Here is a 27,797-nt window from a genome sequence, read left to right as displayed (position 1 = left end):
AACTCCTGGCCGTACATGTATTTTCTACCTTATTTGAAATGGTAATCAGCCATAACCCTTTGTATTAATGAAATCTTTTTTTTTTTACAAAGAAAATTGCATTTTGTTGTGTCAGAGCCAATGCACACGTTTGTTCCACTGCGGTTACAGGGGAGTGCTTGGTTTGTCCGGCGGGCCAGTTCTGTGGATCAGAGGGTCTGGTTGAGCCCACTGGACCCTGTGCTCCTGGGTTCCTCTGTGTTACCAGGGCCACAGTGCCCAACCCCACCGACAACAGGACAGGGTCACCCTGCCCCCCCGGAGCATACTGCCAACTAGGATTCAGAGCAGGTACAGTACAGAGGAACTCGCTTACTGTCTCTACACTCTGAGGGCCCATACTCAGACTTGAGGTAAGTAGACTTAACATGGACTTAAGCCAATAAAACATGGACTTACAGTAAGTCAACAAAAATTGGACCTAAGTCCATGGTAAGTCATCTCAAGTCTGAGTAGAACCCATAGGGCATTTGTCGTAAGATGTTTGTTGTTGTTACGATAAGAACAAATGTTTACCTGCTATGTGTATATTTTTTATATGTACACTACCGTTCAAAAGTTTGGGGTCACTTAGAAATGTACTTGTTTTTGAAAGAAAAGCAATTTATTTGTACATTAAAATAACATCAAATTGATCATAAATACAGTGTAGACATTGTTAATGTTGTAAATGACTATTGTAGCTGGAAACGGCAGATTTTTTTATGGAATATCTACATAGGCCTCAAATGGCAGGTTCTTTAAATTAGTACCCGCTAAACACGTCTCAACGTCAACTGTGAAGAGGCGACTCCAGGATGCTGGCCTCCTAGGCAGAGTTGCAAAAAAAAGCCATATCTCAGACTGGCCAATAAAAATAAAAGATTAAGATGAGCAAAATAACACAGACACTGGACAGAGATATGGCTTTTTCTTTGCAACTCTGCCTCGAAGGCCAGCATCCCAGAGTTGCCTCTTCCCTGTTGACGTTGAGACTGGTGTTTTGCGGGTACTGTTTAATGAAGCTGCCAGTTGAGGACTTGTGAGGCGTCTGTTTCTCAAACTAGACACTCTAATGTACTCGTCCTCTTGCTCAGTTGTGCACCAGGGCCTCCCACTTCTCTTTCTATTCTGGTTAGAGCCAATTTGCGCTGTTCTGTGAAGGGAGTAGTAGACAGCGTTGTACGAGATCTTCAGTGTTTTGGCAGTTTCTTGCATGGAATAGCCTTCATTTCTCAGAACAAGAAGAGACTGACGAGTTTCAGAAGAAAGTTATTTGTTTCTTGCCATTTTGAGCCTGTAATCGAACCCACAAATGCTGATGCTCCAGATACTCAACTAGTCTAAAGAAGGCCAGTTGTATTGCTTCTTTAACCTCTCTGGGCTAGGTGGGACGTGACCATCCCACACTATTCAACAGCCAGTGATATAGCATGGCGCGAAATACAAAACAGCAAAAATATCATATTTTCAATTTGTCAAACATACGACTATTTTACACCATTTTAAAGATAAACTTCTCATTAATCCAACCACATTGTCCGATTTCAAAAAGGCTTTACAGCGAAAGGAGAGTACATAGACAAAAATAACCACACAGCCATTTTCCATGCAGGGACATGTGTCACAAAACCCAAAACACAGCTAAATGAAGCACTAACCTTTGACGATCTTCATCAGATTACACTCCTAGGACATCATGTTACACAATACATGTATGTGTTGTTCGATAAAGTTCATATTTATATCCAAAAACGCATTTTATATTGGCGCGTGATGTTCAGAAAATGTATTCCCACCAAAACTCCCGGTGAATATGCACATCAATTTACAAAAATACTCATCATAAACGTTGACAAAATACATAACAATTATTTTAAGAATTATAGATACAGTACTCCTTTATGCAACCGCTGTGTCAGATTTTAAAATAGCTTTACGGAGAAAGCACATTTTTCAATATTCTGAGTACATAGCTCGCCATCACAGCAAGCTATACAGACACCGGCCAAGTTCGGGGTCACCTAAACTCAGAATTAGTATTATAAATATTCTCTTACCTTTGCTGATTTTCGTCAGAATGCACTCCCAGGACTGCTACTTCCACAAGAAATGTTGTTTTTGTTCGAAATAATCCATATTTATGTCCAAATACCTCCTTTTTGTTTGTGCGTACAGAGCACTATCCAAAGGCATAACGCGCGAGTGCGGTACCAGAGACGAAAAGTCAAAATGTTCCATTACCGTACTTAGAAGCATGTCAAACGCTGTTTAAAATCAATCTTTATGGTCTTTTTAACGTAAAATTGCGATAATATTCCAACCGGACAATAGCATATTCATTCAAGAAGAAAAAGAAGGAACAGCGAGCTTGCGGGATTGCGCATATCCAATCCCTTTGTCCCCAGGCAGTCCACTGATTGACTGAGCTCCTATACTCTGCCCAGTGACAGGAGAATGCTGAAAGAACTTTCTGAAGGCTGTTGACAGCCGATGGAAGCATTAGGAAGTGCAACGTGACCCCACAGACACTGTAGTTTCGATAGAGAATCAAAAGAAGAACTACAATTCTCAGACTTTCCACTTCCTGGTTGGATTTTTCTCAGGTCTTTGCCTGCCATATGAGTTCTGTTATACTCACAGACACCATTCAAACAGTTTTAGAAACTTCAGAGTGTTTTCTATCCAAATCTACTAATAATATGCATATTCTAGTTTCTGGGCCAGAGTAGTAACCTGTTTAAATTGGGTACGTTTTTCATCCGGCCGTGAAAATACTGCCCACTACACCTTGACAGGTTAATCAGAACAACAGTTATCAGCTGTGCTAACATAATTGCAAAAGGATTTTCTAAGAATCAATTAGCCTTTTATAAACTTGGATTAGCTAACACAACGTGCCATTGGAACACAGGAGTGATGGTTGCTGATAATGGGCCTCTGTACACCTATGTAGATATTCCATAAAAAATCTGCCGTTTCCAGCTACAATAGTCATTTACAACATTAACAATGTCTACGCTGTATTTCTGATCAATTTGATGTTATTTTAATGGACAAAAAAATGTGTTTGGGGTCACATTTCTAAGTGACCCCAAACCTTTGAACGGTAGTGTATGTATAAATTAGTTGGCGAGCAGAGGTGGTTCTAATTTTTCTACGATTTCAAATGAAGTCCATTTGTTTGAATGAATACCAATGAATCAAACAAGTAACTCATAGGTTATCATTGCGCAATTATCATTTTACCAAATAAAAAAACGAGTCATGTCTGTATTGCTTAAACAATGTTCGACCTCATGTTAATGGTGGGAAACCCTTGTAGGTCCTTGTTCCCCTGGGTTCTTCTGTGACTGGGGCTCCAGTAGTCCTGAGGAGGCCCTCTGTCCAGCAGGTTACTTCTGTCCAGGAGGAACTAGGACCCCCCTGGCCTGTCCTGCAGGGACACACAGCTCAGTGACAGGCAACAGTCACCAGAACAACTGTACAACATGTCCTGATGGCTACTACTGTCAGGGTGGGTGAGATGGTTGGATTTCAACTTCAGACAGGATTATCAGTGTCATTTTAAAACCTTAAGATCAGTCATTAGTTTAACATTTAATTATATCTGATGATTTATTTCATGTCAGTGAAATTATTTGGATAATAAATATATTCCATAATTCCTATAAATTGTGGTATTTCCACCAGGTTTGGGGTCATGTAATTCCAGTTGAATTCCTATATCTTGTTGGACATAGAATTTTGGTTAAAATTGACCCCAACTCTGTGGTAGAATTCACCAACCCTTCCACTTCATACATTAGCAGGATTCTGTGTAATGTTTCTCATGTCATGTATGGAGCAGGAGAAGGGGTGGTCTATCCAGTGGTCTGTCCTCTTGGTCACTACTGTCCTCCTGGGTTGGCCGTGGGTGTGAAGTTCCCCTGTCCCCCTGGCACAGTGCAGAGCAAGCCTGGAGCCTCCAGCCTGGACCACTGTCTACCATGCCCTGCAGGTGAGGCTTACACAGATATATACATTACCACCGACTAGGGTTTCAACGTTCCGGTTTTCGCGTTTCAAATGTCATCATCTTTTCCCTATCTAGTGCACTTCTTTTGACCAGAACCAACGTAGTGCGCTATATGGGGGAATAGGGTGTCATTTGAGACGTACACTCGTATGTCCACAGGGATGTTCTGTGCCCTCCCTGGGCTCTCCCAGACGACGGGGCCTTGCCAGGCAGGATACCACTGTCCCCCAGGTGCCATCACACCCAATGCTACTAAATACGAGGTACCTTTGTAGTAATATTGAATGAGGAGGCACAAACAACAGTGGTCATCTTTTGATATGTTTACTCTTTCTGTGCGTGCCATACCCAAGTACCCTACAAGGGACATTTTACCACACTGTGATGGGGAGTTGATCAAAATCAAACGGTATACAAGGAATTCATGTTTCTTCATTGTGTTGTTTTCCAGCAGAATTCTACCAGTAATAATCTGTGCCCCCGTGGCCACTACTGTCCAGCTGGCACTGGCTACCCTCTTCCGTGCCCACCGGGCTCTCTCTCCAGCTCCCTGGGACTGAGGGGCGTAGAGGAGTGCCAGCCTTGCCCCCCTGGGCACTTCTGTGACAGGCCTGCGCTGACCGCGGACGCCGCCCCGTGTAGCGCTGGGTAATAGAAACGCATGCTGCTCGTCTCCTAATGAGGAGCCCTCAGCTAATGCCTGAGCAAGATGCAACTTAAACGGATACAATTTATGTAGTTAATCTGGCAGTTTATCTCTCTATCTCAACTGACCTGGAAACAGCGGAAAGGAAATGACTCAGAAAATGCATTTGTTATACTCACTGAATGTATGTTCCTCTTGTGCTCATTGCTGGTAGAGAAATTAACAAAACAGACTCAAATCAGCCAATCAAGAGTTACAGATTGAGATAAGCTTTTCCTGCCCATCTATTGTATATATCTACACTATACATTTTGTGGTTGACTCTTTCTCTCCTTATCTAGGTATGTGTGTCTAGGGGGTAGCCCCAGTGCCCACCCCTCTGATGGTCTCCATGGTTACCTGTGCCCCACAGGGCATCGCTGTCCTGTTGGCACAGCTTCAGAGGTACCCTGTGAGCCTGGCACCTACAGTCCTGCCCCTGGTGCCGCCCACTGCCTCACCTGCCCTAATGGCACCATGTGTCCCTCCTCTGCCACCCAAGAGCCCTCTCTCTGCCCTGCTGGTGATTATAAAAAATCGAATCATAATATTAAAGAATGTAATATAACTATTACTTCTCAAATGAAATGTAGAAATAACGTCTTAATGTGAAGTAATGTATTTAAATACATTTGAATATAATTAAAATCATATACAACACGCTTCATTGCCAGTTATTCACTAGTATGCTGTAAGTGAATGCACTTATTCACAGCAGGCATTTTCCGCTTCTCTCCTTTTCCCACCCAGGTCATTTCTGCCCTGCCGGGTGTGTGTTACCCCTGCCCTGTCCTGTTGGGACCATCAGTGAACAGACAGGAGGCCCCTCCCCCTCTGCATGCAGGCCCTGCCCCTCTGGGCTCTACTGCAGCGTGCCCGGCTCCTCACTACCACAAGGTCTAGTCAGAGAATAGAAAAGCAAAGAATAGATCTGTAGTAATAGTACTACACTCTTAGAAAAAAAGATGCTGTCTAGAACCTAAAAGGGTTCTTCGGCTTTCTCCATAGGAGAACCCTTTGAATAACTATTTTTGGTTCCAGGTAGAATCCTTTTGGTTCCAGGTAGAACCCTTTCCACATAGTGTCCTACATGGAACCCAAAAGGGTTCTGGCTGTAACCAAAAAGGATTCTACCTGGAACCAAAAAGGGTTCTCTATGGGGACAGCTGAAGAACAATTTTGGAACCCTTTTTTGTAAGCGTGTATATACTGCGCAGAGTTCAACTGTCCATTCACAAAAGGTGAACCTTTTGGCACTGTAATTCCATACAGATACAGTTGACAAATAATAATGTTGGTAATGTTTTTTTGTTGTTGAATAATAGAGGTCACTACATGACCAAAAGTATGTGGACACCTGCTCGTCAAACATCCAATATCACAAGCTTTAATATGGAGTTGGTCCCCCTTTGTTGCTATAACAGCCTCCACTCTTCTGGGAAAGCTTTCCACTAGATGTTGGAACATTGCTGCGGGGACTTGCTTCCATTCAGCAACAAAGAGCATTAGTGAGGTCGGGCACTGATGTTGGGCGATTAGGTCTGGCTCGCAGTCTGCATTCCAATTCATCGAAAAAGGTGTTCGATGGGGTTGAGGTTAGAGCTCTGTGCAGGCCTGTCAAGTTCTTCCACACCAATCTCGACAAACCATTTCTGTATAAACCTCGCTTTGTGCACGGGGGCACTGTGATGCTGAAACAGGAAAGAACCTTCCCCAAGCTTTTGCAACCAAAGTTGGAAGCTCAGAATCATCTAGAATGTCAATGTATGCTGTAGCATTAAGATTTCCCTTCACTGGAACAAAGGTGCCTACCCCGAATCATGAAAAACAGCCCCAGACCATTATTCCTCCCCCACCAAAATTTAATGGCGTCCAGCTTCACATCACTCCAGCCGAGGGGGGAGGGGGGTGGGGGGGGTGACATGTTTACTGTTGCCTTGTTTTATATTAAATATGAATTTCTTGCACTGATGACCATTGACTAGATGTTATGCAAGGAACCAAGCAGGAGAAGCAGATTGGATAGAGTATAAAAGCAAACAGGCAGGTGTGATTCTGTGTTTGGTTGTTGTTACCAGGCCAGTGCCAGCAGGGCTACTTCTGCCAGCGTGGAGCACCTAGTCCAGCTCCCCAGAGCTCAGCCATCTTTCCCAGGAACGGACCCTGTCCTGTGGGCCACTATTGCCTTTCTGGGACCCTCTCCCCACTGCCGTGTCCTGCAGGCAGCATCCGAAACCACACCGGTACTTAGAGATACATCAACGTGATGAGGATTCTTGGTGGGATTCAAGCCAACACAGATTAATGACCTGTGTATTGCGATTGACTTCTAAATGTGATTTATGCTTGAGCTGACATCCATGGTGACACAATCTCAGAGAACATCTGGCAATTGCCTTTAAAGGTCTATCACAGTGTGCAGGTTGTTCATTTGCGTTGATTTGAATCCTGGCCTTACTTAGTGCAGTTTTTTTTGTATTTTGTACAGTCGACTCCTGATAACTGCATATTGGTTTAGTGTAAACTACAAAGTGCCCTTACAAATCAGATACACATTTTTTTTAACTGATATCAGCATGTTGCGCTTTACTGAGTCAACAGTGCTCATGGTGGCACATTGCCTTGATTCAAAGATGTGATCTGAATAATGCTAAACTAATGTAAGACTGTGAATGTGTTTTGTTACTGTTATCCAACAGGTGGGTTATCCATAGACAGCTGCTCCCCTTGTCCCCCTGGACACTACTGTTCCATTGAGGGCCTGGCCTCCCCCAGTGGCCTATGTGCTGCTGGCTTCTACTGCCCGTTTGACTTCTCCTCCACCACGCCCTATGCTTTCCTCTGCCCTAAGGTGAGCCCTGTCCTGCTTGTCTCACTCCTGTCCACCTGGACTACAGTAGAACCTCAAAGATTTGAACCTCAAAAATGTACGGACTGACTGGTTAAAGTAATGGTTAATATCAAACCGGGACGTGTATTAAAGATTTTCTATTGTGGTTTGATGTGATTTTTGACATTGCAGTGTTCTGAATGACCAGCATTCCCGACGTGTTCGTATCTCTGAGGTCCTGTAGTAATGAACAGTAATGGTAATCGAGTACTTATTTATTACTTTTCAAAGGGATCAAATCTATATTATTATTATAATTTGTAACTTTTTTTGACAGTTCTAGAAACAGGGGTAGATGGATGAGGAGGAGACAGTAAGAGTGATGCACGCAGGGATCAAACCCCAGTCTCTGGGGTCGATTGCTCTACCACTCAACCACATCCTCTGCACCATATCACTTCGACAAACTCAGCTCATCCATGTACAACACCCAGCAGAGAGAGTCCCAAATTGCTCCCTAATTCTCCATTTGGCCTAACCTTTCAATGTTTATAAATCTGTAAGGAACAATATGATGATTCGCTGATTAAAACCCAGTCAAAATACACTGAGTGTACAAAACATTAGGGACTTCCCCCTAATTCGTCAGGGCATGGACTCTACAAGGTTTATAAAGCACTCCACAGGGATGCTAGCCAATTTTGACTCCAATGCTTTCCACAGTTGTGTCAAGTTGGCTGGATGTCCTTTGGGTGGTGGACCATTCTTGACACACACAAGAAACCGATGAGAGCGAAAAACCCAGCAGCATTGCAGTTCTTGACACACTCAAAACGGTGCGCCTGGCACCTACTTCCATACCACGTTCAAAGGAACTTAAATATTTTGTCTTGCCCATTCACCCTCTGAATGGCACACATTCACAATCCATGTCTCAATTATCACAAGACTTAAAAATCCTTCTTTAACCTGTCACCTCCCCTTCATCTACACTAATTTCACTGGATTTAACAAGTGACATCAATAAGGAATCATAGCTTTCACCTGGTCAGTCTATGTCATGGAAAGAGCAGGTGTCCCTAATGTTTTATACACTCAGTATATGTTGAATTATGCCGTTTTTGTGGTGACTTTCAATTTCAATAATTTGCAAGAGGAGCAGCATGACAACAACGCGATTTGAAGGTATGACTACGCGAGACTATACCTTTCCAGACCCTTCAGATTTGCAAACTCTAAAGGGTTAGGGCCAAGAGACTGGCTCTGAGACAACTGAAATGTCTCCCTACCCAGGGTCACTACTGTCCAGAGGGCTCTCCCCTGGCCCTGCCCTGTCCTACAGGAGAGTACCAGCCCAACCCAGGCTCTGACACCTGCATCCCCTGCCGCCCAGGCTTCTACTGTGAGGAGGCCATTGTTGGAGAGCCCTGGCCCTGCCCCCCTCACTCTTTCTGCCCTGCAGGTACACATACATTGGTTAAATGTTTTTCCTGACTATATGACCATACCAGGAAACACTCTGGGACCTAGATATGAACCCAAGGATCTTAATTGACTTTGGCAAGGGTTCATTATTACAAGGGTTCAGTTTTTCCTGGTCAGGTTACAGGATAAGGAGAGACTCTAAGCATTAGTTATACACACCGAAATTAAGTTAATATAGACTCACCTGGCCCATATCTACCAGAATCCAAATACGAAAACGTGATTACCATGCATCAAGCGTTACTAGGAATTGATCTAGGTGTGTAGGCCTACAAAGAACAAAAACATCAACATCAGCTGCAAAAATGCAACCTTATCATACTGTCATACTGTTTTTACCTTTGTCTTTACCAGCCACCATGGTTCCCCAGCCGTGCCCCAATGGTACATTCACCCCTTCTGACCTGGGGGGGTTACAGGAAGAACGGGAGTGTCTGCCCTGCCTCCCAGGGAGGTTCTGCAGGTACGGTAACAGAACACTTTCTTCTCATTAACACCTCACACTACAGTTACTCACTAAACTCTCAGCTACATACCAAATAAGAAAGGACCTCAAGCATGTGTGATTCGGTGATTATGGTTCAACAGAGGGCCAATTATTAACATATTTGAAATTGCTTATTTTGTGTACTGTATGAATGTAGCCTTTGCAATGCAGTTATATTGCACTTCTGTCCCCCCACTCCCCCATCCTCTTCTGTAAGCTCATACCACAGAACTGTCTATGTTGACTGTAGCCTAATGTATGTAACCCCATGTGTCCTTTTTATGTGTTGTGATACATTTCAGACAAGTTTCCCAGACACAGATTGAGCCTAGTCCTGGACTAAAAAGCGTTCTCAATGGACATTCTCATAGCTAGGCATAACACTAGAACAGCTGGGCCTTTCAGCCTATAAGTATCCGCTAGAGAACGTTGTCGGGCTTCTCCATTAGCATACACCTGTCCTCGACGGACCCCCTACGAGTCAGGATTCTAACAGTCGAATAAATACATTTCATATATACGTACTATCGGCAGTGGTGGAAAAAGTACTCAGTTGCCATACTTGAGTAAAAGTTAAGATAACTTAATAGGAAATGACTTAAGTAAAAGTGAAAGTCACCCAGTAAAATACTACTTCAGTAAAAGTCTAAAAGTAAATGCTATACATCAAATTCCTTATATTAAGTAAACCAGATGGCACTTAAAAAAAAAAAAAAATGTACGGACAGCCAGGGACACATTCAGACATCATTTACAAATGCAGTATTTTTGTTTTGACATTCCGCCATATCAGAGGCAGTAGGTATGATAGCACGTTATATTGATAGATGCGTGACTTGGACCATATTGCTGTCCTGCCTGAACATTGAAAATATAATGAGTATTTTGGGTGTCAGGGAAAATGTATGGGAGTAAAACGTACAGATTTTCTTTAGGTATGTAGTGGAGTAAAAGTAAAAGTTGTCAAAAATATAAATAGTAAAGTACGGATACTGCAAAACACTACTTAAGTAGTACTTTAACGTTTGTTTTCTTATTACTTTACACCCCTGGCTATCAGTAGAATACTCATTTTGTGGTGTTTATGAAGGTCTTAGGATTTAAAAAAATACTGTTGTAAAAAAAACATAGCATTTTCATTAGGTTATGTTTTGGAAGGTCTTAAGAAACATTATGGAAATAAGAAAATGTATTTAAAAAGAACTGAATAGCATATTTTAAGTTGTATTATGTTACTAGTCTTTGCGTAGTAGCCTGAGCAATGTTGCCACGAATGCTTACGTGCTGAACGCATAGACAGCGAGGTTGTTCTTGGAAATATGTATATTTTCAAATAGAGCTGAATTTCAAGTTATTTGACTGTGTCTGGGAAAGCGGACCTTCATGTACAAGTAATGAACTGCATGTTTGACGGCAGATGCAAAGCAAATTTTCCCCAAAGGGATGCAATTGGGCTCCCGAGTGGCGCAGCGGTCTAAGGCACTGCGTCTCAATGCTAGAGGCGTCACTACGGACACCCTGATTCGAATCGAGGCTGTACCACAACCGGCTGTGATTGGGAGTCCCATAGGGTGGCGAACAATTGGCCCAGCGTCGTCCGGGTTTGGCTGGTGTAGGCCGTCATTGTAAATAAGAATTGGTTCTTAACTGACTTGCCTAGTTAAATTAAAAAAATATTTTTTAAATTCACTTCATTCAAAGTCATAAGTAAGGTTGTGGTAAGATCCTCTGTGCCTGTATCCACAAAGCGTCTCAGAGTAGGAGTGGGAGTGCTGATCTAGGATCAGTTTTGCATTTTAGATCAAAATTAATACGATTATATGGACAGATCCTAGATCAGAATTCCTCATTAATAATGTACTGTAACTATTCTAACTGTAGGGCTGGTAAGATCAAGGGCCATTGCGCAGCAGGGTATCTGTGTATGTCTGGCAGCTCTGAGTTCACGCCACAGGGGCCTCACTTCAACTGGAGCCAGTGTGAATGGGGGATGCAGTGTGCCGGCCCCTGTCCAGCAGGTGGGTCACTTATGAGTTGTTCAAAAACAGGATAACATACAGTGTTTTATTTCAAAGTCCAAGACTACAAGGGGGTCATTTATTGGCCGTTTATTAGATATGAGAGATTTTGGCTTAAGATTTTGGAGTTCCTGTGTTTGATGTTAGTTACATTACTTGGTCATACAGGTCTGAGTATGGATTTTAATGTGCAATGATTGGGAGTCTTTGTTGTCTCAGGATTCTACTGCCCGGAAGGTTCAGAGAAGCCTGAAGTCTGCCCTGATAACACTATCAGAGTATTACCTGGAGCAGCCAATATCCATGATTGTCTGCCTTGTCCACCACAGCACTGGTGCAAAAAAGGTCATTATAACGCCTAAAAATAATGATGCCTTACGATGCTTATTCTTTCTTCCCATTTTAATCAAAACATTGGAGTTCAAAGACATGTACTATGAGACACCAGACCTAGGTTAAAATAATATTTGAGATCTTTCAACTACTTTTGGGACATTCATATTGGTTCCATTGCAACAGGCAGCTCAATCTAGCACAGTTAAATAATTTTAAATGATTTCAAATAGTATTTAAACCCACGTCTGCGAGGCACCCTTAGTATTTTATCCATGAACCAAACATTTTTAGAATTCCATTGAACTCATCTACAGGTGACCCTGTCCTGCACCTGTGTCCTGCTGGTCACTACTGTGATGGGGTGGTTGGTATTGACTACGAGGGAGGGACTGAACCCAGGGAATGTCCGTTATTTAGCTACAGATCCACCCCCGGGGCAGCCAGCAAGGGGGACTGCCACCCCTGTCCCCCTGGATTCTACTGTAACTCTACAGGTCAGACTGAAACACCTTAGACTTCAATATCTTACCATACTATTACTGTGCCATTACTGTAGCATTGGGGCGACAGGAAGCCTAGATGTTAGAAAAGTGGACTAGCAACCGAGGGTTGCCGGTTGGACAGGGAGAAAATGTCTGACAAGGAAAACATTTCTGTCAGTGAAAAGATGCGTCAGGGAAAATGTCTGTCAGGTGATAAAATCTGGTCCTACATGCCATCTCCTACCATTTTGCCCTTGAGCAAGCCACTGAAACCCTAAACTGCTCAACGGGCGCCATAGTGTTGCTCCCCTGCTCCAACCTCTCCAACTTCTGCATAAGGCAAGTTTCTGTTAGACACAATAATACATTCTTTTTTTCATTGATTCTAAAGTTCCTTCGGGAAAGACAACATTCCTTTAAGTCTTGAATTAGGAGAGCTTAGGCGGGTAATGAGCTATAATCAGGGGAATTTAAAACACATTTTCCTGAGGCAATACAAATGACTACCCTGTGGATTTACACATAACTAAAGTAATCCATTTACTTTCCTTGACAAACCGCATACTATTAGAACTACAATTATCTTCCAACCCCATTGATTTACATTTGAATAAAGCTGTAATGTAATCATTAGGCTCAAATCACCAGCAGGCTTTTACAGGGTTCGCTCTCCCTGGGTTGTTTTTTCAGGTCTTACAGATTACTCTGGCTACCCCTGTCCCCCGGGCTACTGGTGCAGTGGCACTGGTCTACCTATCCTATGCCCTGCGGGTACCATGAGGACTCTCCCAGGGGCGGCAGTTGGCAGTCAGTGTGAGCCGTGTGCAGGGGGTACCTACTGCCCAGACCCCATGTCCACAGGGCAGCCCAACGTTGCTGGAATCTCCTGTAGAGCCTCGTTCCAGTGTCCCCCTGGTAGGTGATGATTTATGAAGGAATGGAATGTCTTAGGGCCAGGAGTTTTTCCTGGCCACGTGTGACTTGACTTGGAAAAACTCCAGGCCCTAGTTTTTTCTGACCAAACATCCGGACAAAGGAAAACCCCAGGCCCTAATAAGTATGAGGGCTCTGAGTTTTTCCTGATCTAGTAGTTGTGTGTGTGCACGCATGTATGTTGGTTAGGTGCGGTCTCAGAGAGGCTGTGTAAGGCTGGCTCCTACTGTGGGCCCCAGACTGCAGAGCCTGAAATCTGTCCTGAAGGCTACCTCTGTCCAGAGGGATCTCACACCTACAACACACCAAACCAAGTGTGAGTAGGCCTAACTCAAAACATGATGTAATACTTACTCCAGTTACTAGGCACATTCATTATGGTCCTTAACATTTATGCCATGATTTACTTTGAAGATAACATTGAAAATCTGATCATTGGTCATTCCACAGTTGCACTTTTCCCTACTACTGTCCTGCGAACACCTCTGCCATGCTGTCCTGTGAGGGGGGTTCTGTGCCCCTCAACACCAGTGGCCCCAGAGCCTCCCAGGACAGCAGCTGTGGGCTGTGTGAGGCAGGGACCTACCGACCTCGGCTGTCCCCCCACCCTCAGTGCTTCACCTGCCCACCAGGGTACCACTGCCCTCCAGGTGACCTGTTTGTGCTACTTTGGTTTAGTGTGATTGCTTTATCAAGGTTTAGCTATCCTTTCCAGAATCTATCCATCTTTCCACCCGTCTTTTATCCATTCGTTCATTCTTCCAACCTCCATTCGTTCGCCCTTCCAATGTTCACTGATCCACGCATCTGTCAAAGTTTTATCTATCCATCTATACATTCTTAGCCTCGTACGAACCTTCCCCAGCTACCATGTAGCGAAACAGAATGTAAGCTGGCTTGTGAGATGAGGGTGGTTCGTACGAGACTAATACCTTCTTGCCTGCTGAAATGAATCCAACTAGCCATCCTCCATTCATCATACCGTCATCTTCCTTCCTTCCATCCACACACCTATCCATTCTTCAGCCTTCATTTTTCCAACATTTAGTTATCTGTCCATTCTTCTTTCTTCATCCATCCATCCATCATTCCATCCATCACACTTTCATCTTTCTTGATTTCAAATGTTTCCTAACCGTAAAGCTGTCCGATATTTTCTGTCCATCAGGGACAGAGCACTACCACAGCAACCCCTGTCCTCTGGGCTATGTGTGTCCGCTGGGCTCATCCAGTCCTGTCCCTTGCCCCCCTGGTTCTTTTGGTAATCTCTCCAACGCTGAACATGTGGAGGACTGCTACCCATGTCCAACTGATACCTTCAACCATCTGGCTGCCCAGAGAGCCTGTTTCCCCTGCGGAAGTTCCTCTAATGCACCCCAAGGTCTGATCAAACAGGTGTACTACACTAAGGCCCGGGAGTTTTTCCTGATCACATGACCAGACCAGGAACAACTCCTGACCCTTTGTGTGTTTGTGTGCATTTTCATGTAACATAATTAGGGCCATGTGTTTTGGACTATCATGTCACATTACCTTGATGTTTTATAATAATAATGGTACCACTTTATTTTAAGGTACACAAGTGAACCACTCATTTGTAGTTTATAAGTATGTATATAAGTAGCTTATAAGGCCTATATTATGTCTTATTAGCAATATATTAGGCCTTAATTAAGTTATTTGTTATTCAAACATTAGAAGTCATGTAATACTGGCCAATCCGTAATAACCTAATTATTAGCTGTAATAAAGGCATATTTATAGTTATTAAAGAGCAACTTAAACAGGAAACAGATTCTTAGTAAGCTGTCTCAATGTGGGACTAATAAGGGCATAGTACCTCAAAATGTTTTCCCTATGTCCATATTTTTACATACAGAATAATGTAAACAACTAAAGTTCCATATATACATATGTACTTACATATATATGAATGTGGGCTGTAAAATATTATATTGTGAATTGCAAAGGGAAAGCATATAACGTTTGCCTGAAACTGAGGATTTGTGTAGTTTGATGACATAATAAATGGTTTCTTACTGTATATACAGTGCCAGTCAAAGTTTGGACACACCTACTCATTCAAGGGTTTTTCTTTATTTTTACTATTTTCTACAATGTAGAATAATATGAAATAACACATATGGAATCATGTAGTAACCAAAAAAGTGTTTAAAAAATCAAAATATATGTTATATTTGAGATTCTTCAAAGTAGCCACCCTTTGCCTTGATGACAGCTTTGCACGCTCTTGGCATTCTCTCAACCAGCTTCACCTGGAATGCTTTTCCAACATGCTGAGCACTTGTTGGCTGCTTTTTCTTCACTCTGCGGTCCAACTCATCCCAAACCATCTCAATTGGGTGATTATGGAAGCCAGGTCATCTGATGGAGCACTCCATCACTCTCCTTCTTGGTCAAATAGCCCTTACACAGTCTGGAGGTGTGTTGGGTCATTTTCCTGGTGAAAAGCCAATGATAGTCCCACTAAGTGCAAACCAGATGGGATGGCGTATCGCTGCAGAATGCAGTGGTAGCCATGCTGGTTAAGTGTGCCTTGAATTCTAAATAAATCATTGACAGTGTGTCACCAGCAAAGCACCATCACACCTCCCCCTCCATGCTTCACTGTGAGAACCACACATGCGGAGATCATCTGTTCATCTACTCTGCGTCTCACAAAGACATGGCGGTTGGAACCAAAAATCTCAAATTTGGATTCATCAGACAAAAGGACAGATTTCCACCAGTCTAACATCCATTGCTCGTGTTTCTTGGCCCAAGCAAGTCTCTTCTTATTGGTGTCCTATAATAGTGGTTTCTTTGCAGCAATTCAACCATGAAGTCCTGATTTACGCAGTCTCCTCTGAACAGTTGATGTTGAGATGTGTCTGTTACTTGAACTCTGAAGCATTTATTTGGGCTGCAATTTCTGAGGCTGGTAACTCTAATGAGCTCTGGGTCTTCCTTTCCTTTCATCATAGCGCTTGATTGTTTTTGCGACTGCACCTGACAAAACTTTCAAAGTTCTTGAAATGTTATGAATTGACTGACATTCATGTCTTAAAGTAATGATGATCTGTCGTTTCTCTTTGCTTATTTGAGCTGTTCTTGCCATAATATGGACTTCGTCTTTTACCAAATAGGGCTATCTTCTGTATACCATCCCAGCTTGTCACAACACACATGATTGGCTCAAATGCATTAAGAAGGAAAGAAATTCCATAAATTAACTTTTAACAAGGCACACCTTTTAGTTGAAATGCATTTCAGGTGACTACCTCATGAAGCTGGTTGAGAGAATGCCAAAAGTGTGCAAAATAATCCTGGAACCACTGCATTAAAGGTGAATCCCGTCTCTTTTAAAAAGTGCTGTTTGCTCCCACACCAAATCAACATTTTCACCAAAGGAGATATGTCGTAACCTTTTTTTGAGCCTTTTCCAGAAATACAAAATGACACAAAAAAATGTAAGAAATTGTCTGAGGATATTGCTGGACCATCTGACATAAAAAGAAAAGGGGACAGTTTGATGAAGCTTTAAATAAAGATTTATGTAAAGGTCATGTGACATGATTGTCCAAAAAACAGGGCCATAAATATAATATATGACTTACATTTGATGTTGCCTCATATCAGTTTGAAAGTGTGCTTCAATAAGACTGCATTTACCCAGACAGATCAATTCTGATCTTTCTTACCACTAACTAGCCTTTTCATCAAACAATTACCAATCATTTGGCAAAATAACAGACTTGGGCTGCCTGTATAAATGCAGCCTAAGTATCACATCTTGGCTTAAATATACCACAGGGGCCCCTTCCTGCACCTGCCTTGGGAAGAACCGTGCTTTCCAGCACTCAGACGGCTCCTGTCTGTGTCGAACCGGCTTTATTTTCTACAACAATCTGGATTTCAAGAGCTCCAGCTCTGACAGTGAACTGGACTGCCAGCCTGAGGTTAGATTCAGCAATCAGTGTAGTCGGATGCATCTGTGTTTGGCTGCTCGGATACAGATGTAACCACACATGACACATTTTAAAACTGTTCCTCGTAAGTCCATGTTTGTATCCTGCTGCACTAATGGAGGGAATAAGAGTAGGAACCCTCTCTGGTCTCTGTACTGTAGGTGAACAAGCGCTGCAGTGCGGGACAGGTGCGTCTGGCTGCATCCAGAGTGTGTGTCTCACCCTCTCACCACTCCTGTAACGTCACCTGTGGACCTCAGGGAGGAAGTCTGGATGTGGAGATGGGCATGTGAGTACTCTGTCAACAGAACAGTTCATATAATAAATGCCATTTAGTAAACACTTTTATCCAAGGCATCCGGAAAAAAGCTTGTTCCGGAGAAGACAAGGTGAGCGGTACCATTAGTCCTGTGTCATGCCAACAGTAAAGCATCCTGAAACCATTCATGTGTGGGGTTGCTCCTCAGCCAAGGGAGTGGGCTCACTCACAATTTTGCCTAAGAACACAGCCATGAATAAAGAATGGTACCAACACATCCTCCGAGAGCAACTTCTCCCAACCATCCAGGAACAGTTTGATGACGAACAATGCCTTTTCCCGCATGATGGAGCACCTTGCCATTAGGCAAAAGTGATAACTAAGTGGCTCGGGGAACAAAACATCGATATTTTGGGTCCATGGCTAGGAAACTCCCCAGACCTTAATTCCATTGAGAACTTGTGGTCAATCCTTAAGAGGTGGGTGGACAAACAAAAACCCACAAATTCCACAAAACCCACCGACAAACTCCAAGCATTGATTATGCAAGAATGGGCTGCCATCAGTCAGGATGTGGCCCAGAAGTTAATTGACAGCATGCCAGGGCAGATTGCAGAGGTCTTGAAAAAGAAGGGTCAACACTGCAAATATTGACTCTTTGCATCAACTTGATGTAATTGTCAATAAAAGCCTTTGACACTTATGAAATGCTTGTAATTATACTTCAGTATTCCATAGTAACATCTGACAAAAATATTTAAAGACACTGAAGCAGCAAACTTTGTGGAAATTAGTATTTGTGTCATTCTCAAAACTTTTGGCCACGACTGTAGATATTCCATAAAAAAATCAGCTGTTTCCAGCTACAATAGGGATTTACAACATTAACAATGTCTACACTGTATTTCTGATAAATTTGATGTTATTTTAATGGACAAAAAAATGTGCTTTTCTTTCAAAAACAAGGACATTTCTAAGTGATCCCAAAGTTTTGAACGGTACTGTAAGTCTTTTGGAAAAAAGTGTCTGTTCAGTCGTATTTGTTTATAAGCAGATCTAGTTTATATGAATCTACTCCATGATGTATAGTAGCCTATATACTGTAAATCCCTCCTACTTCCAACTCAGTAGCTTAAAGTCTCTCTCTCCTCGTCAGCTGCCACTGTGAGCGGTACATATCAGCAGAGGAGCTGTGCAACACCTCGTGTCTGTCCAGACTGCCCCACATCTCTGCCAGGCTCTCCCCAGATGGACAGCTGCTGCTGGGGATCAAAGAGCCAGATGAAAGCCGAGTGTGGAGCAGAGTGAGCACCACCACCACCAGCCACCACCGCGTTCTTACTGTACAGCCTTATGGCCCTATCCATTTGGAAGTTTCTGAGAGGTCACACACTCTGGGGACCTGACCTCCATCACATGACTGTGCCCAAGATTGCTTCAGTAGCCTCAAAACCATACTGTATGTGCTATAGCCAACTCTGGTGTCGTTGTGATGGCATGACATGTATGACACATGGTAATGTTTGAAAACTAAAGTTAGCTTCAGCACATACAGTATGGATACAGAGATAGCTGCAGTGTGATCAGGGTTGGGGAGTAACAGATTACATGTAATCTGTTACAGGTAAGAGATGACCAAAACAAACGGTAACTGTAATCCTTTACATCAACAAACATATTGTAATCAGATTACAGATACTTTAGAAAAACGACATGATTATTTCGAGGATTACTTTGACACTTCTCTGTTTTCTCAATGACATTCAAATCAGCATTGAAAAAAGGTGCGAGTTTAAGTTTGTCAGAGACCACAAAGATGACACACCAAATGTGTTTGATGGATCACAGGGAAAGGAGCAGGAATAGGCTTTTGTAGGCTACAGTACAAGCTATGTCTTCCAATGGTGCGACTGCTGTCGGCATCCAAAGATTATCCAACTTGAATAAACGCTTGGAGGTAAGGATGACAGCAGTGGTGTAGTCTACAGCGATACAGATATCAATTACTATTGATATCTACATAGCGCATTGATGTGAATCACACTGCTGCTCTCTCATTTAGCTGTTTGCGCCTTACGGACTGTGGTTGTTGTGAATGGCTGTTCACAAATCTAAATGTGTATTTGAACACAATATTGGTTGAATTCAAGAAGTTTAAGCTGCCTATCAATCATTGTTTTTGAAACCAATCGACAGCCACTGAAAAATGCGCTCTCACAATAGCTGTGTAGTGCGGATCCCGGCCTAAGGAATAAAAGTGGGGCTTTAATTGCTCAATCTAATTCATGCTGATAAAAATATAAATCCATAGGCTTAATGGATATATGCTCAAACTCCCACGCTTTTGATAGACTTAAACTGGCAATCTGTAGTTGCTACATCCATTGTTGGACTTGTCAATTATATATATACAGTACCAGTCAAAAGTTTGGACACACCTACTCATTCAAGTTTTTTTAAAACTATTTTACTATAGAATAATAGGGAAGACATCAAAACTATGAAATAACACATATGGAATCATGTAGAAACCGAAAAAGGGTTATACAAATTCTTCAATGTAGCCACACTTTGCCTTGATGACAGCTTTGCACACTCTTGACATTCTCTCAACCAGCTTCATGAGAAATGCTTTTCCAGCCGTCTTGAAGGAGTTCCCACATATGCAAGCACTTGTTGGCTGCTTTCCTTCACTCTGGCATCCAACTCATCCGAAACCATCTCAATTGGGTTGAGGTCGGGTGATTGTGGAGGCCAGGTCATCTGATGCAGCACTCCATCACTCTCTTTCTTGGTCAAATAGCCCTTACACAGCCTGAAGGTGTGTTTGGTCATTTTCCTGGTGAAAAACAAATGATAGTCCCACTAAGTGCAAACCAGATGGGATGGTGTATCGCTGCAGAATGCTGTGGTAGCCATGCTGGTTAGGTGTGCCTTGAATTATAAAGAAATCACTGACAGAGTCACCAGCAAAGCAGCCCCACACCATCATACCTCCTCCATGCTTCTTGGTGGGAACCACACATGCAGAGATCATCCGTTCACCTACTCTGCGTCTCACAAAGACACGGCGGTTGGAACAAAAAATCTCAAATTTGGACTCATCAGACCAAAGGACAGATTTCCACCGGTCTGAGGTCCATTGCTCATGTTTCTTGGCCCCAAGGAAGTCTCTTCTTCTTATTGTTGTCCTTTAGTAGTTGTTTCTTTGCAGCAATTCAACCATGAAGGCCTGATTCACGCAGTCTCCTCTGAACAGTTGATGTTGAGATGTGTCTGTTACTTGAACTTTGTGAAGAATTTATTTGGGCTGCAATTTCTGAGTCTAGTAACTCTAATGAACTTATCCTCTGCAGCAGAGGTAACTCTGGGTCTTCCTTTCCTGTGGCGGTCCTCATGAGAGCCAGTTTCATCATAGCACTTGATGGTTTTTGCGACTGCACTTCAAAGTTCTTGACATTTTTCAGATTGACTGACATTCATGTCTTAAAGTAAAGATGGACTTTCATTTATCTTTCCTTATTTGAGCTGTTCTTGCCATAATGTGTGCATGGTCTTTTACCAAATAGGGCTATCTTCTTTATACCAACCCTACCTTGTCACAACACAATGGATTGTCTCAAATGCATTAAGGAGGAAAGAAATTCCACAAATTAACTTTTAACAAGGCACACCTGTTAACCTCTATGGGCTAGGTGGGACGCTTGCCTTAAAAATCCTATTACTTCAATTTCTCAAACATATGACTATTTTACAGCTATTTAAAGACAAGACTCTCGTTAATCTAACCACACTGTCCGATTTCAAAAAGGCTTTACAACGAAAGCAAAACATTAGATTATGTCAGCAGAGTACCAAGCCAGAAATAATCAGACACCCATTTTTCAAGCCAGCATATAATGTCACCAAAACCCAGAAGACAGCTAAATGCAGCACTCACCTTTGATGATCTTCATCAGATGACAACCCTAGGACATTATGTTATACAATACATGCATGTTTTGTTCAATCAAGTTCATATTTATATCAAAAACCAGCTTTTTACATTAGCATGTGACGTTCAGAACTAGCATACCCCCGCAAACTTCCGGGGAATTCGCTAACATTTTACTAAATTACTCACGATAAACGTTCACAAAAAGCATAACAATTATTTTAAGAATTATAGATACAGACCTCCTCTATGCACTCGATATGTCCGATTTTAAAATAGCTTTTTGGTGAAAGCACATTTTGCAATATTCTAAGTACATAGCCCAGGCATCACGGGCTCGCTATTTAGACACCCGGCAAGTTTAGCACTCACCATAATCATATTTACTATTATAAAAGTTTGATTACCTTTTGTTGTCTTCGTCAGAATGCACACCCAGGACTGCTACTTCAATAACAAATGTTGGTTTGGTCCAAAATAATCCATCGTTATATCCGAATAGCGGCGTTTTGTTCGTGCGTTCCAGACACTATCCGAAATAGTAAAGAAGTGTCGCGCACATGGCGCAATTCGTGACAATAAAATTCTAAATATTCCATTACCGTACTTCGAAGCATGTCAACCGCTGTTTAAAATCAATTTTTACGACATTTTTCTCGTAGAAAAGCGATAATATTCCGACAGGGAATCTCCTTTTCGGCAAACAGAGGAAAAAATCCCAAAGGCGGGGGCGGTCGGGTCACGCGCATAAGCCCAGTGTCCCTTGATCGGCCACTTGAGAAAGGCGATAATGTGTTTCAGCCTGGGGCTGGAATGACGACATTCTGTTTTTTCCCGGGCTCTGAGCGCCTATGGACGACGTGGGAAGTGTCACGTTAGAGCAGAGATCCTTAGTAAATGATAGAGATGGAAAAGAAGTTCAAGAAATGGTCAGACAGGCCACTTCCTGTAAAGGAATCTCTCAGGTTTTGACCTGCCATTTGAGTTCTGTTATACTCACAGACACCATTCAAACAGTTTTAGAAAATGTAGGGTGTTTTCTATCCATATGTAATAAGTATATGCATATTCTAGTTACTGGGTAGGAGTGGTAACCAGATTAAATCGGGTATGTTTTTTATCCAGCCGTGTCAATACTGCCCCCTAGCCCTAACAGGTTAATTGAAATGCATTCCAGGTGACTACCTCATGAAGCTGGTAGAGAGAATGCCAAGAGTTTGCAAAGCTGTCATCAAGGCAAAGGGTGGCTACTTTGAAGAATCTCAAATATAAAATATATTTTGATTTGTTTAACACTTTTTTGGTTACTACATGATTCCATATGTGTTATTTCGGAGTTTTAATGTCTTCAATTCTATTCTACTGTATAATGTAGAAAATAGTCAAAATAAAGAAAAACCCTTGAATGAGTAGGTGTGTCCAAACCTTTTGACTGGTACTGTATATATATCCATTGATTCTTGAAGAACATAACTTATAAATATCTCATGAGCTTAGTTCAGTCACACTCCATGAGAACCCAACGTATAAGCTTGTTTACTCCAATGTTTGTAAACATTGTAAATTTAAACAAACATAACGTGGTTAAAACAATAATTTTGATATCATCGATGGTCAGTCCTTAATCTGAGAGTGGTTACATTTCTCCACGCCCATCTCTCAGCTTTTTACCAGAACAGAGGCAGGGCAACTGTTTTTTGTTATTGTTTCATCTGTGGATTTGCCAGTTAAACAGCTGCATATTATCAAGATATCAAAGTGTCACCAACAAAAAGGTAGATAATAGGCCTATAGTAAATGCAGCATATGGCATTCATTTTTCACATGTAAATAGCACTTTTCAGGAGTGCTCAAAGCATGCCATTCCATGAGCGCAGCAATTATTTTTCAACTCGGATCAATGAGCCCAATCAGTCCTCCATGATAACAAAATCATAAACAACAGAGTAGGGCTGGCTAATAAGTCCTTTGTTTTGGGGTTACGCTCAGGTAAAACAATTTGGCTAATCTATACTTCTACATTTCCAAGTCCTATTCTTGAAGATCAAGGGGTATAACATTTATTGTAACGACTGGAATTCTGATAGAATTAAGTTTTTAATGTAAAGATATCATTTAATTGTATTATCATATGTAGTAGAAAGTGATGGGTTAGAAGAAGCCTACTTACCAACCCATCAAGTAAAATGGAACATCCATATATGGCCAGCTATGTAAACTTTAACATTGATTTATCCTGCAATAGATGTTGTTCAATTGGTAACATACATTTTTGTATTCTTCTAATGCCTCTTTAATAAGTAACTGAGTCTTAAAGTAACTGAGTGTAATCAGATTACGTTACTGAGTTTGGGTAATCCAAAGCTTATGTTACTGATTACAATTTTGGACAGATAACTAGTAACGGATTACATTTAGAAAGTAACCTACCCAACCCTGTGTTTGACAACTTGAGTCTTAAAGCTGTTGTATCCTTGGGATAGCCTTGTGGTGAAGAAACATAGTATGGATCAGAGTTGGAGTCAATTCCTTTTCAATTCAGTCAATTCAGGAAGTAGACTGAAATTCCAATTCCTAATGTTTCCTCATAGAAGAGCATTTGGGGAAAATTGGAATGGGAAATTGAATTTCAGTTTACTTCCTAAATTGACATGGAATTGACCCCAATGCTGGTATGGATTTATATATATATATATTATTCTTATTATTATTATTTTTTTTTTCACCTTTATTTACACGGGAATATAGCAGACAAATACAATCATTATTATTATCCATTTACTCCAATTATCATTAGATCCTTAATGACATGTATCCTTTCTTTCCTGTAGAAAATGATGGATGTTTTGGGACCAGACGTCCATGTGAAGAACATTGGAAACATCCACTTTGTTCAATTTGATTCTGAAGGTGTATTTGGTTGGATTCTGATGGACCGAAATGTTATTGAAATGACCCTGACAGGTAATTGGGTTTGATTGAATTACGTCCGTTTCTGTTATATGTATCTAAGCCATTTCTTAAAGCAAAGCTGTATATATTCAATAGTTCATTATTTTCCTGCAGCAGAGCCAATCGAATTTATTGACAGGCGATCAAGGAAGAGGAGGGATCTAGAATCCAAGGCAGAACTTCTACACTCTGATGTCCTCCCTCGTATCCCCAACCCCATAGCATGCCTCTCCTCCAATGACATGCTCATCTTCCAGCTCACCATCAACTACAATGGTATGTCATTCTTTCAACCTGTATTTCAAACATTCCCTTGGGCTCTAACTTAAAGGGGTAGTTCACTTGTTTGAAGTTTTTGCTTATTTTTTTAGGATGTAGTTGCTTCATCCAATCTGTTTTTGAGATTGTTTGCTGGGTATTTAGCAAAGTCCATAATCTCCTGGCTAGCATTTTTGTAGCATGTAAGAATGTTAGTGGATATGGATTGTATCATCTTGAGGTAAACTTCATAAAGTTAACTATCCCTTTAACTATTCTATTTTGCGACATTCCTATTTCATTACAATTCATTTTGAAACCAGACCGCCACCTCAGCCACTTCCCAGTGTATCAGAAAGACCATCTCTTCAATAGCAACCCTAGCTGGGACTTTGGTGCCTTCCGGCGTCTAGAGCGACTCATGAAACAGACTCAGTTCAACTCTACCAGGTATGAAGGTACCTTATGGCCTTTAGTCTTCAGTTAGGTCATATTAGATTCACATTAGCAATGTAAAGCATCTGTTCTCTAATTGTGTCTGTGCCCAAAATGGCACCCTATTCCCTATATAGCCCAAAGTAGTGCACTATATAGGGAATACATAGGGAATCAGATTTTCTTAGTGACTTCTTTTACCATATGTATGCACACATGTTCTCTGAGACAGGGAAGTATGTGAATGGGCTCTGGGCAAAAGTAGTGCACTATATACAATCTTAGAAAAAAAAGTGCCATCTAGAACCTTGAAAAGTTCTTTGGCTGTCCTCATAGGAGAACCGTTTGAAGAACCCATTTTGGATCCAGGTAGAACCCCTTTGGTTCCAGGTAGAACACCTTTGAAGAACCCATTTTGGTTCCAGGTAGAACCCCTTTCCACAGAGGGTTCTACCTGGAACCAAAAAGGGTTCTACCTGGAACCAAAATGGGTTCTTCAATGGCGTGCTTTTCAGATTCGTCTCCTCTTTTCCCATTAGATTTGCACACGTGTTCTCGGAGACGGGGAAGTATGTGTTCCTGGACAACGCCATTCCAGAGTGGAGTCTAGTGGTGGTGGTCAGTGAGAGCGGGACAGAGTGTGACCCCACTGCAGCCGTTTTCCAGCCCATGACCCCCGACCAACTGGTCAAGCACGGGGTCATCAAACAACACCGGCTCAACCTGCTGCCTGACTGGGGCGCCATCGTAGGTGAGGTACACTCTGTGTGCATTTCAAATGGCACTCTATTCTCTATTTATGGTGAATTTCCTCCATGTTAAACATCTTCTCACAAAGCAACTGTTTTGATTATTCAGAGGTTGTAGACACGTCTCTTTTCAAGTCCCAAAAATCCCCCTGGGTGATGAAAACACAATTCCCAAAATATCACTAGTGCTTAAAACCCAAAAGGCTGGAGTGACATCTATGGAAAAACACCATTAGTGAACTATTTTTTTTACCAGAGCCCTTTACCAGAGCCCAAAAGTAGTGCTCTCTATAGGGTATAGGGTGCCATTTGGGATTCAGCCACTGACCATTCACATCTGAAATGATATGTAATCAATAACAATACATAAAGAGAGAAGACAAATCATAGACGGATTCTTTGGTGGGAATCGATTTTTAACATGCATTATCAACCTCCTGTTTTTCTTTGAATCGATTGGTTAACAGTTTGTTTTCCCCTCTGTGTTTAAATTCTGTGTTCCACTTCTCCATGTCATTGATAACCAATTCATTAGCAGTTTGTCATGCAGCAAGAGAGAACTACTGTAGGTACTGCTGAGTGATGCCGACCATCTCAGATTGTTCCAATTTGGGTGCAATCAAGTAGCTTAATTTCTCAGAGATCAAATTATATTTCAACAAAAAAGTGTTGCGGGAATGTTCATATGATCTTTTTTTTAACTACAGAAACCTTTAGAACAATCTGAAATAGTGGGTGTCATGGCTTGCTGAATTAACGTGGAATGACTGACTCATTAATCTCCTCACTGTAGGTGTCCTGAGTCTCCTGCTTGTGCTGATCCTGGTGCTCACCACCACAGCTCTGGTTCTGAAGCCCAGTCAGGCCAAGCTGGTGTGCCAGAGCAAACTGAGGCCTAAGTGGCGCAGCCTGGGAGAGCCCATCCCTCCAGTGGAATACGTCTACAGTGGAGAAAGGTCAGCCAGACACAACCAAACGATCAATACTGTTTTTTTTTCTATTAGCTTTTATTAGCTTGGCTAATAGCTTTCAGGGAGTGGGCCAGCCATTTATCTGATATATGATCTTACCACAGTTATGATTGAGAGATGGTAGATAGCAGGGAATGGCTCTACTAACAGCTCTCTGGTCAGAATTCAATCATGGCAGATAATAGGTTCTCTGAATTGTATTTTCAGAGGTGTATTTGATTTGCACTGCAGCATGTCCCTTACAAATCAGCAGTCCTGTGGCATGACCCATTCAATTCTGATGGTGAGCATGGCTGAGAAGTCTTCAGATGCGTCATGCAACAGGACTGTTGTTTTTACAAATCAAGTCAACTCCATCCATCTGACCAGGGACACCTTGATGTGCAAGTGAAACTCTGCTCTGAAAACCTCCTTCTGAAAAACTATCTACAATGATTGACTTCTCTCTTTTGTTTGTGTCTCAGCCTGAATGGCCAGGGGGTGCTGGGCTGCAGGGGAGTCGGAGAGGGGGCTGAGGCTGAGGAGCCTGCAGTCTGCCGTGGAGGAGGTGACTAACTCAGATTACTCACTGCATTAATGATGATAGGTTCATAGTCATGATGGGTTAATGCCCATCTGCACCACAATTTCAAAACCACCCATGGTACATATACGGTCACGTACAAGGTTATTTACCCCACTAGATGAATAGTTGAAATATTTGATTGTACCCAAATATCAGAGACACTGAAATACCATGGGTAAAGGGGTGGCAGATAGCCTAGTGGTTAGAGCGTTGTGCTTCGGTTGCTGGATCAAATCCCTGAGCTGACGAGGTACAAATCTGTCGTTCTGCCCCTGAGCAATGCAATTAACCCGCTGTTCCCCGGGTGCCGAAGACGTGGATGTCGATTAAGGCAGCCCCCCGCACCTCTCTGATTCAGAGGGGTTGGGTTAAATGCGGAAGACACATTCGAGTTGTACAACTGACTAGGTATCC

The 27,797-nt window shown here is 42.1% G+C and overlaps 1 protein-coding gene across 1 annotated transcript in view; it reads left to right on the top strand.

Moving 5' to 3' along the window:
• The window catches only part of LOC123729171 (zonadhesin), a 41,013-nt gene that overhangs the window by 6,290 nt on the left and 6,926 nt on the right, over positions 1 to 27,797 (top strand). The window contains exons 6-32 of the mRNA XM_045703375.1: positions 151 to 330; positions 3,344 to 3,535; positions 3,869 to 4,018; positions 4,196 to 4,299; positions 4,488 to 4,684; positions 5,024 to 5,244; positions 5,472 to 5,618; positions 6,800 to 6,964; positions 7,421 to 7,572; positions 8,845 to 9,013; positions 9,391 to 9,499; positions 11,405 to 11,541; positions 11,761 to 11,886; positions 12,192 to 12,371; positions 13,050 to 13,274; positions 13,482 to 13,608; positions 13,743 to 13,942; positions 14,461 to 14,673; positions 17,106 to 17,251; positions 17,422 to 17,549; positions 18,676 to 18,823; positions 24,285 to 24,417; positions 24,520 to 24,681; positions 24,987 to 25,113; positions 25,638 to 25,849; positions 26,641 to 26,803; positions 27,283 to 27,365. Of these exons, the coding sequence (XP_045559331.1) occupies positions 151 to 330; positions 3,344 to 3,535; positions 3,869 to 4,018; positions 4,196 to 4,299; positions 4,488 to 4,684; positions 5,024 to 5,244; positions 5,472 to 5,618; positions 6,800 to 6,964; positions 7,421 to 7,572; positions 8,845 to 9,013; positions 9,391 to 9,499; positions 11,405 to 11,541; positions 11,761 to 11,886; positions 12,192 to 12,371; positions 13,050 to 13,274; positions 13,482 to 13,608; positions 13,743 to 13,942; positions 14,461 to 14,673; positions 17,106 to 17,251; positions 17,422 to 17,549; positions 18,676 to 18,823; positions 24,285 to 24,417; positions 24,520 to 24,681; positions 24,987 to 25,113; positions 25,638 to 25,849; positions 26,641 to 26,803; positions 27,283 to 27,365 (4,296 nt within the window). The remainder of the gene's footprint in view (positions 1 to 150; positions 331 to 3,343; positions 3,536 to 3,868; positions 4,019 to 4,195; positions 4,300 to 4,487; positions 4,685 to 5,023; positions 5,245 to 5,471; positions 5,619 to 6,799; positions 6,965 to 7,420; positions 7,573 to 8,844; positions 9,014 to 9,390; positions 9,500 to 11,404; positions 11,542 to 11,760; positions 11,887 to 12,191; positions 12,372 to 13,049; positions 13,275 to 13,481; positions 13,609 to 13,742; positions 13,943 to 14,460; positions 14,674 to 17,105; positions 17,252 to 17,421; positions 17,550 to 18,675; positions 18,824 to 24,284; positions 24,418 to 24,519; positions 24,682 to 24,986; positions 25,114 to 25,637; positions 25,850 to 26,640; positions 26,804 to 27,282; positions 27,366 to 27,797) is intronic.

The sequence above is a fragment of the Salmo salar genome, chromosome ssa20 (genome assembly GCF_905237065.1).
Source record: "Salmo salar chromosome ssa20, Ssal_v3.1, whole genome shotgun sequence".
In the NCBI taxonomy this organism is placed as follows: Eukaryota; Metazoa; Chordata; class Actinopteri; order Salmoniformes; family Salmonidae; genus Salmo; species Salmo salar.
The sequence above is the reverse complement of the archived record's forward strand: the minus strand, read 5'-3'. Positions and strand labels throughout refer to the sequence as shown.